At 39.2% G+C, this 14,941-nt stretch overlaps 3 protein-coding genes across 4 annotated transcripts; all 3 read right to left on the bottom strand.

Moving 5' to 3' along the window:
• Nucleotides 1–59: 59 nt before the first annotated feature.
• On the bottom strand, nucleotides 60–2,950 carry LOC132788465 (zinc finger protein 569). The gene is made up of 2 exons (XM_060795900.1): nucleotides 1,377–2,950; nucleotides 60–1,314 (listed from the first exon to the last, which is right to left on the bottom strand). The coding sequence occupies exons 1-2, from the start codon at nucleotides 2,694–2,696 to the stop codon at nucleotides 754–756; spliced, it is 1,881 nt and encodes a 626-aa protein (XP_060651883.1). The 5' UTR covers nucleotides 2,697–2,950; the 3' UTR covers nucleotides 60–753.
• An 828-nt stretch (nucleotides 2,951–3,778) lies between these two features.
• On the bottom strand, nucleotides 3,779–5,310 carry LOC132798672 (glycogen synthase kinase-3 alpha). 2 transcript variants are annotated; one of them, XM_060810620.1, is made up of 2 exons: nucleotides 5,202–5,310; nucleotides 3,779–5,140 (listed from the first exon to the last, which is right to left on the bottom strand). In XM_060810620.1, exons 1-2 carry the CDS (start codon nucleotides 5,203–5,205, stop codon nucleotides 4,002–4,004), a joined length of 1,143 nt encoding a protein of 380 aa, XP_060666603.1. In that variant the 5' UTR covers nucleotides 5,206–5,310; the 3' UTR covers nucleotides 3,779–4,001. The 2 variants fall into 2 exon arrangements, with proteins under 2 accessions (XP_060666603.1, XP_060666604.1); XM_060810621.1 differs by having other exon boundaries at nucleotides 3,779–5,137; nucleotides 5,202–5,267.
• A 452-nt stretch (nucleotides 5,311–5,762) lies between these two features.
• On the bottom strand, nucleotides 5,763–6,232 carry LOC132798673 (probable small nuclear ribonucleoprotein G). Its single transcript, XM_060810623.1, has one exon. The coding sequence runs from the start codon at nucleotides 6,030–6,032 to the stop codon at nucleotides 5,805–5,807; it is 228 nt and encodes a 75-aa protein (XP_060666606.1). The 5' UTR covers nucleotides 6,033–6,232; the 3' UTR covers nucleotides 5,763–5,804.
• Nucleotides 6,233–14,941: the final 8,709 nt, after the last annotated feature.

Here is a 14,941-nt window from a genome sequence, read left to right as displayed (position 1 = left end):
ACTTGCAAAGTTAGCAGCTAGTATAATACAAAATAACCAAAAACAAAAGATCTTTACCAACTTCGGTGAGCCGAAGCTTAAATATTCAAGCAGTGTTAAGTCAAAGCTAACTAATATTAATGTTATCTATATCATAACTAGCAAATCGATGGAATGAAAACTCAACTAAACGAATTGTAGGGCTTAGCAATTTATGTCCAATTAGAAAGTCCAGTTTTCCCTACATAAATAAATATGTGGATGATATAGTTTAAGAAATTCGTTCGCAGTTACGAAATACTTTATTTCTGTAATAGTTTCTATATCGACTAAGCGATATAGCGGTCCAATTTAGCCTACACTTGGCAAGATTATATAGAAGAATATATAGCTAGGTTTCTGCACCTGGATCCAATTCAGTATCAATTCTATCCTTCAACTTAAATTCGCAAATCGTATGATATACCGAGTCCAAATTCCAAATATGTATCTAACAATTTCATGGTATAGCAATCCGAATCGTCCAGCTTTAATCGGAATCATATGGAAACTCTGCTTGGGTATTACAATTTCGAAGAATAATCTCAAGTTAAGTTAACTAAAAAGCATTCGACTAAAAATACACATAAATAAATGCCTTATAGCTTTGTTGCCAACTAAAATCTCATATTATAATTATGATAGTATTCTATGTTTGTTAGATCTAATTCCTAAATTAATGCAAATTGGTTTACAAATAAAAACATACATATATAGAAATTGTCTAATCTACGTCTAATCCTGCTGTTCAGCTTGAGCTTCTCTCTTTCTATGTTTCTTCTTTGATTTATGTGGCTTCTGATTCTGTTCAGGCATCTGCTGCTCCTGATGTTGCTTGCTGACGACTCGCAGATCGAGTGCAGCATCCACATCTGCTTGTGCATCATCCTCATCATCTGGCTGTGGCAATGCCAGCATATGCTGATCTGAGCTGCTCGAGTGCATCTCGCCGCAACGCATTGTCTTGGCGTCGGCAACCTGCTCGGCGCTGACTTTCATCAAAGTGAGATACTGATTGTACTTGGCATAGTTGCGTCTGCCCGTCTCATCGTTCATCAGCACCTGAGCCTGCACATGCGACTTGTCGCGCATTGTCTTCAGGCGGATGTGCTTGGTGATGTCCCAGCGCCAATTGGAGCGATACGAGCACAGCGAGCACTCGAAAGGTTTCCGATTCAAATGGCCAACGATGTGCACATGAAAACGCGATGCGGTGGCTGCCCAAAAGGTGCAGTGCGGACACTTGAACACCTTCTTCAGTGCATCTGAATCCTCGGGCTGCAGTGGCTCTGTGACCTGCTTAGCGTTGGCATATATGAAAGTAGTTGCTCATATGACATAAGGTGTTGTTAGCTTACCTCTCCATAGCCTGGCGCTGTTTCGACCCCGTAGTAGCTCGTCTCGTTGCGATACTCCTCCTCGTTGACTTCCTCTTTGCTGTCCGAGTCGCCCCCTAGATTCGAGTTGCTGCGCAGTGCTGGCTCGCATTGCTGCAGATGCTGGACCAACTCCATGGCATTCGGCACAATCTGATGGCAATGGGAGCAGCTAATGGGTGGCAGATCCGGTGAATCGTACCACTTCTCCGGACTGGAACTGGCCTCGATCTTGAGCTGCTTTTGTGGCGACTGCTGTTGTTGCTGTTGATCCTGTCCAAAGCGTCCCAGTGTCACATGGTGATTCATCTCGTGTATAGTCATAGACTGCTTAATGTTGGTGCTAAAATCGCAAACACTGCACATCAAGTAGCCATTGGTGCCATGATTCCTCGTGTGCCTCTCCAGATTCCATTTGTACGGCGAATGGAAATCACACGAACCGCACTTGATCAGCGGCATTGAATGGTACTTGACATGCTTCTTGAACCTGGCACGAATCGGTGTGCTATAAGAGCATTTCTGGCATCGATATTCATTGGCGTTGGTGCTGCTGCTGGCCGAGAGATCCAGCGCCTTGGTTTCCTCAACAGGTGCAAGTGACAAGTCATCGGAATCGGAGCTGCTCACCTCGGCATCACGTTCCACATCCTCGCTGGGCATGGTGGGCGGCAGTAGGCACATTTGGAACTCAAAGGCCATCGAGAATATGTTGCCGCTGCGTGCAACCAATTGCTGCAACTGCTGCAGCTGTTGCTGGCGACTGAAGGCCTCCACATTGTTGAGCAGCTGCTGCTCCAGCGTCTGCAGTTCGTTCTTCAGCTGTGTCAGCGATGGTGCAACTGGCGCAATTGAAGCTGGCATCTCGATGCTCTCCTCGAGGCGTCGCTTGCGTGCCTCGCGATTGCAGTGGCGTCGCCCAGCGGCACCGCTGCTATCAACATCGGAGCAGCCATGCACCATCTTCATGTGGCGCACCAGCTTCTGAAAGTGTCGCGAGGCATAGAGACACAATTTGCATTCGTTGATCACGATCTTCTCGCCGTGCACATCGCGCAAATGCGACAGGTGACTGCGCGGATTCTGCGTGAAGAACGCGCAGCTATTGCAGCTATAGTTGCGCCTAATCTTGCACTGTGGCAGCTCCTCCTCGCTTTGAGTGGTGGTGGTGGCGGTGTTCACCACTGGGAGCGCAAAGCTTCGATTGTTGAGCAACTGCAGCTGTCGCTCCAACTGCTGGGCATCCAGCGGAGGATGTGTCGTAGCTGTTGGAATACTTTCTGCTAACTCACTGGTATCCATTCCAGTTTTAAAAAACCGTGACTCCGCTGACCAGACTCCGCACTAGAAGCTGACCTCCAGCACGCTGCACCATCGAAGGCAATTCCATGATGATTTAATTGGATTACCAAATTTATTTAGTTCACAATTATTTCACGTTTTATTTTCGACGACTTTTTTTTTTTGCTGTTCACTTTTTTTTCCTCGATGCTAACACTTCGAGAGCTCGTCACGAAATAAACACCACGTTTTGTCACCGTCAAAGCAATGGTCGACTTTTTGTTTTTGTTCTCGGTTTTTTGGACTGACAGAAAAGGCTACTGTGGTCCCCGGAACTTTCAGAGCGGTTCTTTCGACTCGACTCCCATGGCAAAGTCTACTTCTGGCTTGCAAAAGGTCTGTCGTCTGTTGTTTGTCAACAGTCTGGTTCGATTTGACCGAAATACCAAATAAATATGCTACGAGTTCTACGCAAACTGATATTCAATTGAACTACTGAAAACTTTCAGAGATTTTCGCGGAACCACTAAAAATTATGTAGAGAGGGAAATACATATGTACAGAAGTAAATTTGAGGACCGTTTAATTAATATTTAAATATTTTAATTTCTTTCTGGAGCAATAAGAACGCAAGTGCAGAATTCTGCAGAAAAATAAAAATAACAATAACATCCTAGTCCAAGAGACAAGGAAGATGATTAGAGCTCAATTGGAATATCCCTTGAATTCAACAATTATAAAAGTTCTGCAAATGAAAAAAACTACATTTACTTATCATTGTAATCAAATTAGAATATATTATAAACTCTTTAAGGTAAGAAAATAACGCAGAAAACTGGGAATACTAAAATTTATGCAATAGATGGGAAAAAAAACTGTATTTATTTTTTGTTAATTTTAATTTAATTAAATTTTAATTATTACATTTTAAATTTTCATGAACTAAAACGAGAAATTAAAAAAAAACCTTGATAAAAATATATTAATTACGATAGTTTATTATATTTAAGTTGATTGTGTTTTTTTTTTCTTGTAAAAGTTGCAAGATTTAACCAACCAATCAAAAAACAATACATACAAAAAAAAAAAAATTACAAATTACAAATTTTTAAACAAAGTTTTACTAGCCAGTAAAAAGAAATACATTTTCCATGAACAAAATAACATAAGAGTAAGAGTTAAGCTTTTAGTTCATTTAGAGCAGTTACAAAAGAATTCCAAATACTTAAGAGCGAGCGGGTGTCTTTATCGCAAGCGAGTAATACTCACCCCGATCAAAAAGGCAACTTATGCTAATACCTGAAGAAATATACATGCCACTTAAAGCTAATCCTCTTCTGTTTTTATAATTTTCTCCTTCTCCTCCTTTTCGGCGATTTTCAACGGCAGCAGCAGCAACGACAAGCTCGTGTCGATGCTCATCTCATGCGAACTGAAGTTGAAGAGTGGCGGCAAAGGGACACCATTTGGCATAGGTTTCTTCATCATCTCCATGAGGCGCAGCTCATCAAAACTGCAGTGAGCACAAGCTCCCAGTGCTGAGATGCGTGCATCGGAATCGTATAGCAGGCAAAAGTTGAGCAGCTCCTGCAAATCGTTTGGCACTTCGGTCTTCAAGAGTAGCACCCATTCGGGACGTGTTTCGACGATCACCTTACTGACACCGCTTGCCTCCTTCATGCGTGGCGCCTGCTCCAAGCCATAGGTGCCCAGCGTGAGAACACAATTCAGCAGCTGCTCCCGATCGCTGTCAAAGTGCTCAAAGAGCGGATAGCTATTGATGATCTCGGCCAGCACGCAGCCAGCACTCCAAACGTCCACCGCAGTGGAGTAGAAAGAACAGCTGCCGAAGAGTTCGGGAGCGCGATAGAGTCGCGAAGATGCCGTAACACGAAGATCCGCGAGTTGCGACTGCCCGATGAAGAAGGCGTTACTAAAGCCGCCGAGTCGCAGATTCATGGTCAGCGGATCGATCAGCAGATGGTCCAACTTAACGTCGCGATGACAAATGCCATGTGAATGCACAAAGGCCAGGGCACGAAACATTTGATAGGCAATGATGCGCACATAGGTCAGTGGCATGCAGCGATCCTTCTGCTCTAAGATGTAGCCCTGCAATGACATGGGCATGCGATCCAGCGCCAGCAGTGAATATTTTTGTATCGGTTCACCCAAATTGACATGTATGTTTTTGTACAGCTGCACAATGTTGCAGTGATCCTTCAAACAATTCAAAACGTCCACCTCGCGACTTAGCGGATCGTGTAGCACCTGCTTTAAGGCCACTATACGCTTCGATTTATTGAGAAGAGCATTATAGACATTGCCAAAGGAGCCCACATTAATCGGTTCGTGGACAGTGATCAAGCTGAACTGTGTGGACTCATCGTTGCCACTCAACACTTTGGCTATGTAAATTGTGCCGTCAGGTATTAAAGCCAGATTCGTGTTTGTAGATTCCTCTGCTATTTTGTAGATGTAGTATTTAGTGAAATTTTTATTCTACTTTTTATTCACTTTGCTTACCCATTTTGCTAAACTTGTTTTGTTGGGCTGACAATTAAGTGACTAGCACGCTGCTCTTTGTCAATTAAAAAGTTGTATATCAAAAGAGCCACAAATTGAACGTCAAAGCGGAAAAAGCGCGTAGTGTTGAAAAGCTTTGTATTTCTTCAACGAGTCTGGTCACCCTAATCGATTGGAACCGATTATTTTTTGTTTGTGAACAGCGTGTTACAAATTGTATGGAATTTGACTATGGAAAACCTTTTGCGAGTTATTTTTACAAAGAAATTTGAAAGAAAATATTATTAACTTAACTAAATGTTTTTCAGCGTAGTCGTATTAATTATTGGGCGCTTAAGAAGTATTTTGATTTGCTTTTGCTTAAGATTTAGTTAGGTTAACTCCTCAGTTCGAGCGAATAGTTGATGTGTCCTTTTAACTGGACACTTGTCAGATTATTTCATTATTTTTAAATCACTCAGGCAAAGAAATTTAAATGTGCATTTATTTAATGAGTGAACTTCGAGTATATTGGTTCACGAAAGTGGTTACATACATATGTTTTCTTACAAATAAATAGTTTGCATTTAAACATTAAGTTGTGGAACTGCGCTTAGATAGTCGTTAAACTCTTTCCATAACCTCAATATTGACGATGCTATTGCCGCGGACTATCACAATGCCAATGTTGTTCTTTTTCTTCTTTTCCAACTCTACGGCTTCTTCCAGCACCACGTTCATAAAGGGATCGTATCCACGCAATATTCCAGTAACTGTGCGGGCGCCACTCATCGAAAGCATTATTCGCTTGCCCATGTATCGCTTCAGATCTGGAGCATGTGCTTTCGACATTTTGTTAAGGTTGTGTTGTTCAAAATCAAATGAACCGAGAAGGCCAAGTCCAAATACATGTTAGTGAAAAGGGTGACCGTTTTGTCGTAATTATCACTTGGTGTGGTGAATAACTGCTTTCGTGGTACACAGCAACTTTAATCGCAGCGTTGCCGGATCGAGCAATTGGCAAACGGCACGAGAATAACAAAGTAAACAATAATTACGAAAGCGAGTTACCAGAAAGTCTGGATGTTTAAACATCACGTGAAAAACTTTAATAACAACATTTTTAGACAACATTTAGGCCTGTGGATGGCCTGCTTAAGTTTGTCCACGTATTCATGTAATATATACAAAAAAAAGGTTATACCATATCTCCATATGACTAGTTAATTAAAAGTTCACAAGAAACATACGGTGAACATTAAGCAATGCTGATTCAGCATTAAGTAGAATGACAAAAAGAATCTTGCGTCACGAATTATGAATAAAAATGTTGCCTATCTTAAAGGGGTAATACTTATAAAATTTTCCAATCAAATTCTTGCTTAATTTACTCACCATTTTCGATCGACATGGATTCATTTTGCCATATGTTTCCTAATCCTCGCCTAAAAAAGAAATACAAAAAATTGGATTATAAAATGTTCTAATAATATATGTATATATATCTTTGTTACCATTATTTGAAATAAAAAAAAAAAAATTAAAAAATAATAATATAAATTCAAGTAAACCATCATTACAAAGACCAAGAAAGCACAGCTTAGTATTTCATTTGTTTGTTGCAATGCGACCATGAACCAGATTACGTGTTTGAGCCTGGTTGAAAGCATTCGCTCGCCAAGTTGTAGACAGAGACACTGTTATTATGTTGAATTTGGATTGGGACTCTAAGGCGATAAGTCAGCCAATGTTTTGGGTGTATGCGACGAGACTATATACTAAAGAATGCAGCCATTATCATTTCCGGTTGCCACGATAAACTTTTACCAACAAAACTTTATGGGCAGCACAAAACAAACATGGAATCAGACAGCAAACGAGAGGGAGAGAGAAAGAGAGAGAGAGAGCGAGAGAGAAGATATTGCGGAAATGTCGCTTGCCATGCTTCTCTGTGGTTCAGAGTTGAAATTCATGTAATTCCATTAACACAGACAACTTCCGTTGGACGAGCAAATGACAGGCTCGCCTAATGGGCGACGCGTGTGCCACGACACAGAGCTGAAGCTCTGTCTGTGGATTTGGCTCTAGCTCTGAATGTGTATTTGGATGTTGGATTCTCTCTCTGTGAATGTGGCTTAGCATTGTGGCATATTCAGGCCCTGAAAAATATTCCAGTTACGAGTAGCAGGCTCTTCATTTTTGGCCGCCAGCCAGTTGACGGCATTAAAGTTAAATACCCAAATTCAAATGGCATATTTTACGATGGCATAAACTGCAGCAAGTGCAACAGGTTTTTCTTCCCCCTTAGCAGCCATTTTACCATCGGAAGCTGTGAAATACGGCTAAAACGGAAATAAACGCCAGGCCAAAAAATGTCAAGTGTCAAGGGCTACGTTGAGTTATTCAGGATATCCTTTGACATCCTCGTTTACGGGCCGGGACCGTAGCGAAATGTTCATCCTCTCTGGCCTGTCAGTGTAATTACAAGGTGTTTGATTTGATGCTTAGAATCGAATAATTTATGCGGGATTGTAGTCTCTTTGATGAAATAATTTAAAACATTGAAATTTAGTTGGAAAAAACCCTGAATTTTTAAATTTCAGTTAAGCAAAGAAAATATTTTGTTAAATGCGATTTAAACATTGTCAATTTCAAAGATGAATATTCTTGCTTTTTGAAAATACTAATAAAAACTTTCATCTGTCTGACGTATTTTAAAGAACACTATAAAAAGCATTGCATATCAGCAAGGCGCAGACTTGATTATGTTTCAAGACTGCGACTGATATGCATCTGAAATCCACGCACAAATTTGTGAAAAGTAAATTTGTTGACGTCTAAATTCTTGTTGAAGCAATTCAAATTAGATATATAATCTTTCAGTTATAGAGAAGTTGAAAATAAATAATTTTACTGAAAAGCAGACAAGAAATTCTGTAATGAAAATATACGATATTTCAGTCTAATTCTACTTGAAGATTTTCATCTCCGACCTTTAACTGCCAATCTGACAATTTTGTACTCGATGTAAATAAAGTAATTCATCAATACGCCAAATATTTCCTTTGGTATACTTCTAGTATTCTTTGTGGTACTTTAATTTGGTATATTATAGGAATAATACCGTACTGAATTACTTTTATTCAAAATACGTAACAAGTCTCTCACAGCTGAGCACACTCGACTGTAACATTCCGACTTATTTTGATTGAGCTTTGTCAAGCATAGCACTTCAACATTGCTTTTTGTGTCACTACTTTAAGCATACCCCGCATCGAATTCGCATTTTGCGAGGTATAGGAAGAGTATTACCTTGACGCAACACCATCGTTGAGTACCCTCAACCATGAAATTCACATTCTTGGAGCCTTTGAAATGGAAATCGTGCCAAGTTCTCGCTCAGCGCGCTGAACTCGCGGCACTTGACGTCTCAAAGTCAATGGCAATTGCAATGGGGCAATTCGTGGGAAAATCTTTCGATTGCATTCTATTAAAGCTGAGCCCACTAACTATACTATAAAGTGTGTCTCTCTCTCTCTGTGTGTATGAATTGTATTTGTACTTACTCGTAATTAACAGCATTGAATGCGCTAAGCTTGCAAAACATCTCTTTCAACCTCCCCCGCTCCCGTCTCCGCCCCCGCTCGTTGCGTCTCTCGCATCTGTGTTGCAAATTTGTGTAAATTGAAAAATTTTTCAAGACAACGTCGACTTGGTTGTTGTTCTTCTCGTCGTCGTCGTCGGTGGCGGCAGCAGTCACACCTTTGTTGCTGTTACTCTTGTTGTTGTTGTTGTAGTTGTTGCTGATGGTGATGATGCACTGCGGTTGCTGCTGCTGTGTCTCGACTGCGGTCTTGACCTTGAACTTGGTATTAGATGTGCGCTCACTAAAAACCGGTTGCTTACCTGCTGCTGCCTCGGCTTTTGTACTGTAAATTAATGGGATCCACAAGAAAAGCGGTAACAAGCAACCAGCACGAGGTAGTACCGACAACAACAACAACAACAGCACCTACAACAACAACAGCACCTACTACTTTACTCGGTTGAGTAACAACTGGTTGGGGCATTTTACTGAAATTACCATTTTAAAATGAACAAAGGGCTCATAATTAAAATTAAATCACTTTCCTATGCTAACTTCATGCCGCTGATAACAACAAGCAATCGAGGGGCATTCAGCAGGAGGAGGAGAAGGAGGAGGAGCAACAGCTATACTTGTTCTATGGTTACAATTCTAATTAAGGCCTGAAAGCGCGGCAATAAAAATAAAAAATATAACACAGCAAAACGCGGCCCTGACTTCCCCAGGCGACCACAGGGCAAATAAAACGCACACACACCGAAAAGGGGAAGAGAGAGGGGGAGGGAGGTAGGGGAGAGGATCAGGCGGGGTGCCCAACATGTTGCGCCAGAGCCGCAGCTAATCCGGGACGCCACTAAGTATGCTACAGGTCAGGGAAGGAAGACGACGACCGAGGCACCCTGTAGTTGTAGCTGTAACATTTTATTGGCTGAGTGCCGTTCGTGGAGGGGTGGTGGGTGTGTTTTTTTTGGGGTGCTGTGCTGCGGCTGCCTGTTAAATTTTAAAAACAACAACAAACAAACGAGCGAGTGCAAAAAAACCAAAAACAAAAACACCAAAGCAGACATGCCGCCAGTGTAGGCATAATATGTTAGACTTTAAGCTAATTTGTTTGGTTTACCAACATTTTGCGCAACACAGGCGTATACGTAATATTTATTAATTTATGAGAAATTTAAGCGCAGCGCATTTAAAGCAACGCTTAGCGATTTGAGTTGAATAAAAGATATATACTAAAGGGTGACTTGTGTAATTAAGAGGTATTTGTAAGCAACTTAAATACATTGTATTTTAATTGAATTTAAGTGATGGGAAAGTACAAGAAATGTTTTCAAAATTCTTGATTCTTTACACTCATAGAACACATATTATTCGCCAACGTTAACTACTAATCTATTTGTGTATCGCTGTTTGATAAATCAGCCATATAATTGCAGTTGAAATTCCCTTTCTATTTGCAAGTGCTTTGTTTTTAATTTGTGTGAAATTATTGTGGAAATTAGATACGAATATCTATAAAAATTTAAATATGCGAAATTTAATTGCAGAAAGCTGTGAAGTTGTTGATCGCTGTCAGTGGTTAAACTAATTCACTCTAATTGTCTATTGTTTAGTAATTAGACCAAATTTCTAGCAGCTGCCAGTGTAAAGTACTTTTGTTAGAATGTAGCTTTCCTCCCTAGAGAGAGAAACACCTCTGAATTTCAACTAACTAGACAATGGTAGACTAGAGTATGTAGTTAAATAACTTGCGAATTTATTGCGGGTCTGAGATAATTGCTCGGGTGGTCCAAATTGCTGTTAATTTGATTATAATGAGTAATTTGATCCAATGGCCAATTATTGCCATAAAATTTCAGAGATCGAGTTTTGAATAGCAGTCGCTATTTATTATCGTCGCTATATTTATTAAACTTCAGCCAGCATTATTTTATTAAGAAATCGAGTTTTGAATAGCAGTTGAGTTTATTTGTTTATTGATGAATGCGAATTATTAAAAGTTAATAGTCAATTTAGAATAGATCTTCTTCTTTAAAAAGTTTTAACCTTTCCTTATTAGCGAGTGAATACTGTAGTTGTGAAGCAATAAATTGTTTGTACATTCGGCATACGAAGCAACTGATGAACTGTATGAATTGTATGCAACCACATACATTCATACACATTGATGTATGGCTACTTTAGTTGTCTGTCTGTCTGCTTGTGCGTTTCTTGCCACGCCCCCTTTTCGGGCTGGCGGCACTCGCACGCACAACTAGTTGACCGCCAAAAGAAACGCAAGCGAAACGCACGAATTTGAAGCCCAACTAAACTGCGTGCAAGCTGCGGGCGTATCGCATGTAAACGACGTCAAATGCTTCTCAACAAGCAATCACAGACGGTGACTAAAGAGTGATCAACTTGCAGATATGCTGCACTTAAAGAAATCACTTAATGTCTTCTACTATAAAAATCGAATAAGAAGCGGAATTTTGAAGCTAGAGTCGCTAGAGAAGCTAGAGAATTGGGATAGAGCTGTAAAATACTAGATATACTGAGAATTGGATTGCAATCGAATACAAATCTTATATATCATTTAAGAAATGCTTCTGTATGGGAAATTACGCCAACCGCAATCAGGTCTTAGTTGCTTTGTTTGACAATCTGGTATATTTTGTCCCTATGATATATTTAGAATGTAGTACTTCATCGATATACCAAATATGACTTTTGGTATATTCGCATTTGTGTGGTATATTATTCGGTATATTTTAAAATTAATATCGCACTGTTTTGCTTTTATTCAAAATGATAGCTTATTTACTTGTTTTTCTTATAAGTGTTATTGTTGCTATAGAAATTGTAGTTCCTTAAAATTTGGAAATCATCATAATAGTTTTCACGCAAAAATGTAAAATTATTTTAAAATGAATTACTCAAATAAATACGTATTTTATATTCAGATTAGTGATTTTATACTTTATGTTAGCTTGCTTCTATTTTGTTACACTATTAAATTTGAAGATTTATAGATAAAAATTTCAAAACTCTTTAATCAAAGAAATGAATTTTTGCTATGGAATCTTCAAACGTTGTTGTTGTAAATCCTTACTTACTACTCTACGACAATATTCGTACAGACTCAATTGGACAGCAGCAAGTGCACAGGGTATTCATGGTAAGCGAAACCGGTTAAGTGGCAGCAAAGTGAACAGCTGCAACAAGTCGCAGACTTGGCTTCTCTCTCCGCTGCCTTGTTGAATGTTGCATGTGGCCAAATACACACACAAAATACGCTGCTGGAGTCGCGGCTGTTGTTGCCAATTGCCAGTTGGCAGTTGATTGTTGCCAGTTATTTTTCAAGAACCAGGTCAAGGCTACCACAGATGGCCATGCGTACGAGTAAGATCATCATTGAGCTCTTGCTCGATCGTTCGCTTGCAACATGTTGCAAGCAGCAGGTTGCAGTTGTGCCACTTACGAGTAAGTTGATAATTTGTTGTATATTATTGGGGCATTGGACGCGAACCCTTCAATTGCTCAAACACAGGCAAATGGGTTTAAAAGCACAGATTGGAACTGATTGGGTCGGACAGACAAGCCTAATTAGCACACACATAAGCAATGAGTAGCTGTGTGTCACTTGTACCCTGTAATTAGGCTATCAAATTTGCATCGCATTTTTGCTGTAGCTGTTGTAGTGATTTTTGGCAATTTGCGCACAGCTGCAACGCTTGGCTGCTCTTATGATGCATCGCCGTGTTATTCGCCTGGTTAGCCAGAGTTCAATAAACGCCCCAAATGCGAATTAAAGGTAATCTTAACTCAAATGTGACCCGATGCAAAAACACAAAAGGCAGACAAGAACAGTAGCTCAGTTCAGTTCAGCTGAGCTCAGCTCTGCCCATTTCCTGGTTGAACTTAATATTCGTTTAATATGCATTTTAAATTAAGTGCCAGCCGACACTTAACATTGTTTTTAGTCAGGCTAAGTGCATTAGCCAAGTTTTTTATTATTATTATTACTCATACGCAGCGCTTTGACTCGCACTCGCATTTGTACATCGTTTAATGGCAATAAAGTGCTTATATTTATTCAGTTAACAAAAAAAAACACTTCAACAATGCTCGATTTTAGTTTCATGCGATTCTATCGACGCTTTTCTCATGTTCCAAACCAAAGTTCAGGGCTATGTTCAGGGGCTAAGCTGCGTTTCGTTTCGTTTTCTATATTCTTTATTTTTTGAAGTGGAGTAGCATATTTAAGGCTTTGCTTTCGACTAGATAATACTCTGTATTTTATAGCAACGTTTTCCTATACTGTCTGAATAGTTGTAACTTCAAAGCTACAGTTAAATATTTGTTATATTTCTAATCAATTTGTAGTTGGACGAGTGCCGAAACACTCACACATATTCACTTTATGCTCTTTCGGCTATTCTAGCAACTCTCTCATGATGTTATTTATGCTCTCCTTATTACTCTGTCATCTCTGTTACAACTCTATACTTCCGAATACATAATTTGAGCGACGTGATCAGTCTTGATCGGTAAGCACAAATACAACGGATTATTTTAAAAGGAAAAGACATTTCACAACATTTGTCATCTATTTCATCTTTTGCCTCCCACAAATTGGATGCATATCTGTATTAACTTAGAGAAATAAATTATTTATTATTGTTGTATATTGAGAATTACTAAATACGGTATAATAAGTAAGCAACATGTAGATAAATATACTCAATGCAATATACTAAATACACTATAATGAGTAAATTTAGTAGATGAATATACTAAATAAAGTACAATGTAATAAGTAAATTAATTGTCAATAAATATACTAAGTAGAATATACTAAATACAATAAAATAAGTAAATAAAATCTAGATACATATACTAAATACAGTATATGATAATATCTAAACTAAAAGTAAATAAATTTACTAAATAAAATATAATAAGTCAATAAAATGTAGATAAATTCTAAATACAATTACAAATATGCTAGTGAAAAGATAAACAATTAAACGTCACCAAATCCCACTCTTAGCATAAAGTTTCTTTTATATAAATATTCTATTTTGTAGTTTGTAGTGTAACTAATGCACTTTATTTGACTGTTAGACATCTAACCATAAGGCAAAGCTGCACTGTCAAATCCTTCTAAAGCCATTTCAAGCTGCATTGCGTTGACTCTAAGCTTATTTTCCATTCATAAATATGCTGAGCATCCAAATTGCAAATCATTCCGCATCCTTTCTGAACTTTCGTATTTACAAATAATTTGTAAGCAGATAGACGACTAGCTGCTACCCTTTATAATAGCTTTAAGCTCAAGCAATATATATACAATTTTTCTATTTTATTTAAGAGCATTTTTGCAAGTCTGTACTTAAATTCCGTAGATCAGAATTTATCTATAGCAGTCTCTGCGATTGACATGTCAAGCTGTCATAGCATTTTGCAACTTTTTTTGCTACCCTTTTTTTTTGTGTGTTATTTTTGTTGTGTAGTCGAATGCTTCCTCTCTGCGAAGGGCTGTCAAAAAAAAAAGTTATCCAAACTAAAGACTGCCATTATGCTAAACCTCGCAGCAACTTTGGCGGAAATCTGGCTGGGACATGAATGAAATTTGAATCGAAAGCAGTTGCAAGGCGAACGGAAAGCTAAAGCTAGTTAGGATTTGGTTGCCCATAACGAGCCAATAATAATTAACTACAAGAGAGAGAGAGAGAGAGATGGGAGACATAAGTATGTGCTCCACTTGAAGCACACATTACAACACCTTTGCTGAGGCACTTGAGGTACATTGAACTTTTGCCTAATAAGCGCAATTGACATTTCGAGCAGACAGAACAGATTTGGAGCCAACAGCAAAACAACAACAAAGTTGCCAGCTCTTACGATCCATTCCCCCCCTTAAGGGGCTTAGCAGTCATTGATGCGTGCCATGGACATGTGACACCCAGCATCCCAACATCCCAGCATCCGAGTATATCTTCCCACCATCGGGGAGGCTGCTCGACTCAATTCAATGGAGCATTAAACTGTGCGAATTGGGCGTAGAAATCAATAATGTGTAGTAGGTTCGACTTTAAAGCTCTTAAATGAGCATCGAAAATAGCCAGATTCGTTTTCTTTTATTTCGTTTCGAATTTTTCGTTTTTTTTTCAGTGGATTATGGATGCAGCAG

Source organism: Drosophila nasuta, chromosome 2L (genome assembly GCF_023558535.2).
Source record: "Drosophila nasuta strain 15112-1781.00 chromosome 2L, ASM2355853v1, whole genome shotgun sequence".
Classification (NCBI taxonomy): domain Eukaryota; kingdom Metazoa; phylum Arthropoda; class Insecta; order Diptera; family Drosophilidae; genus Drosophila; species Drosophila nasuta.
This window is presented reverse-complemented; position numbering and strand designations above follow the sequence as displayed.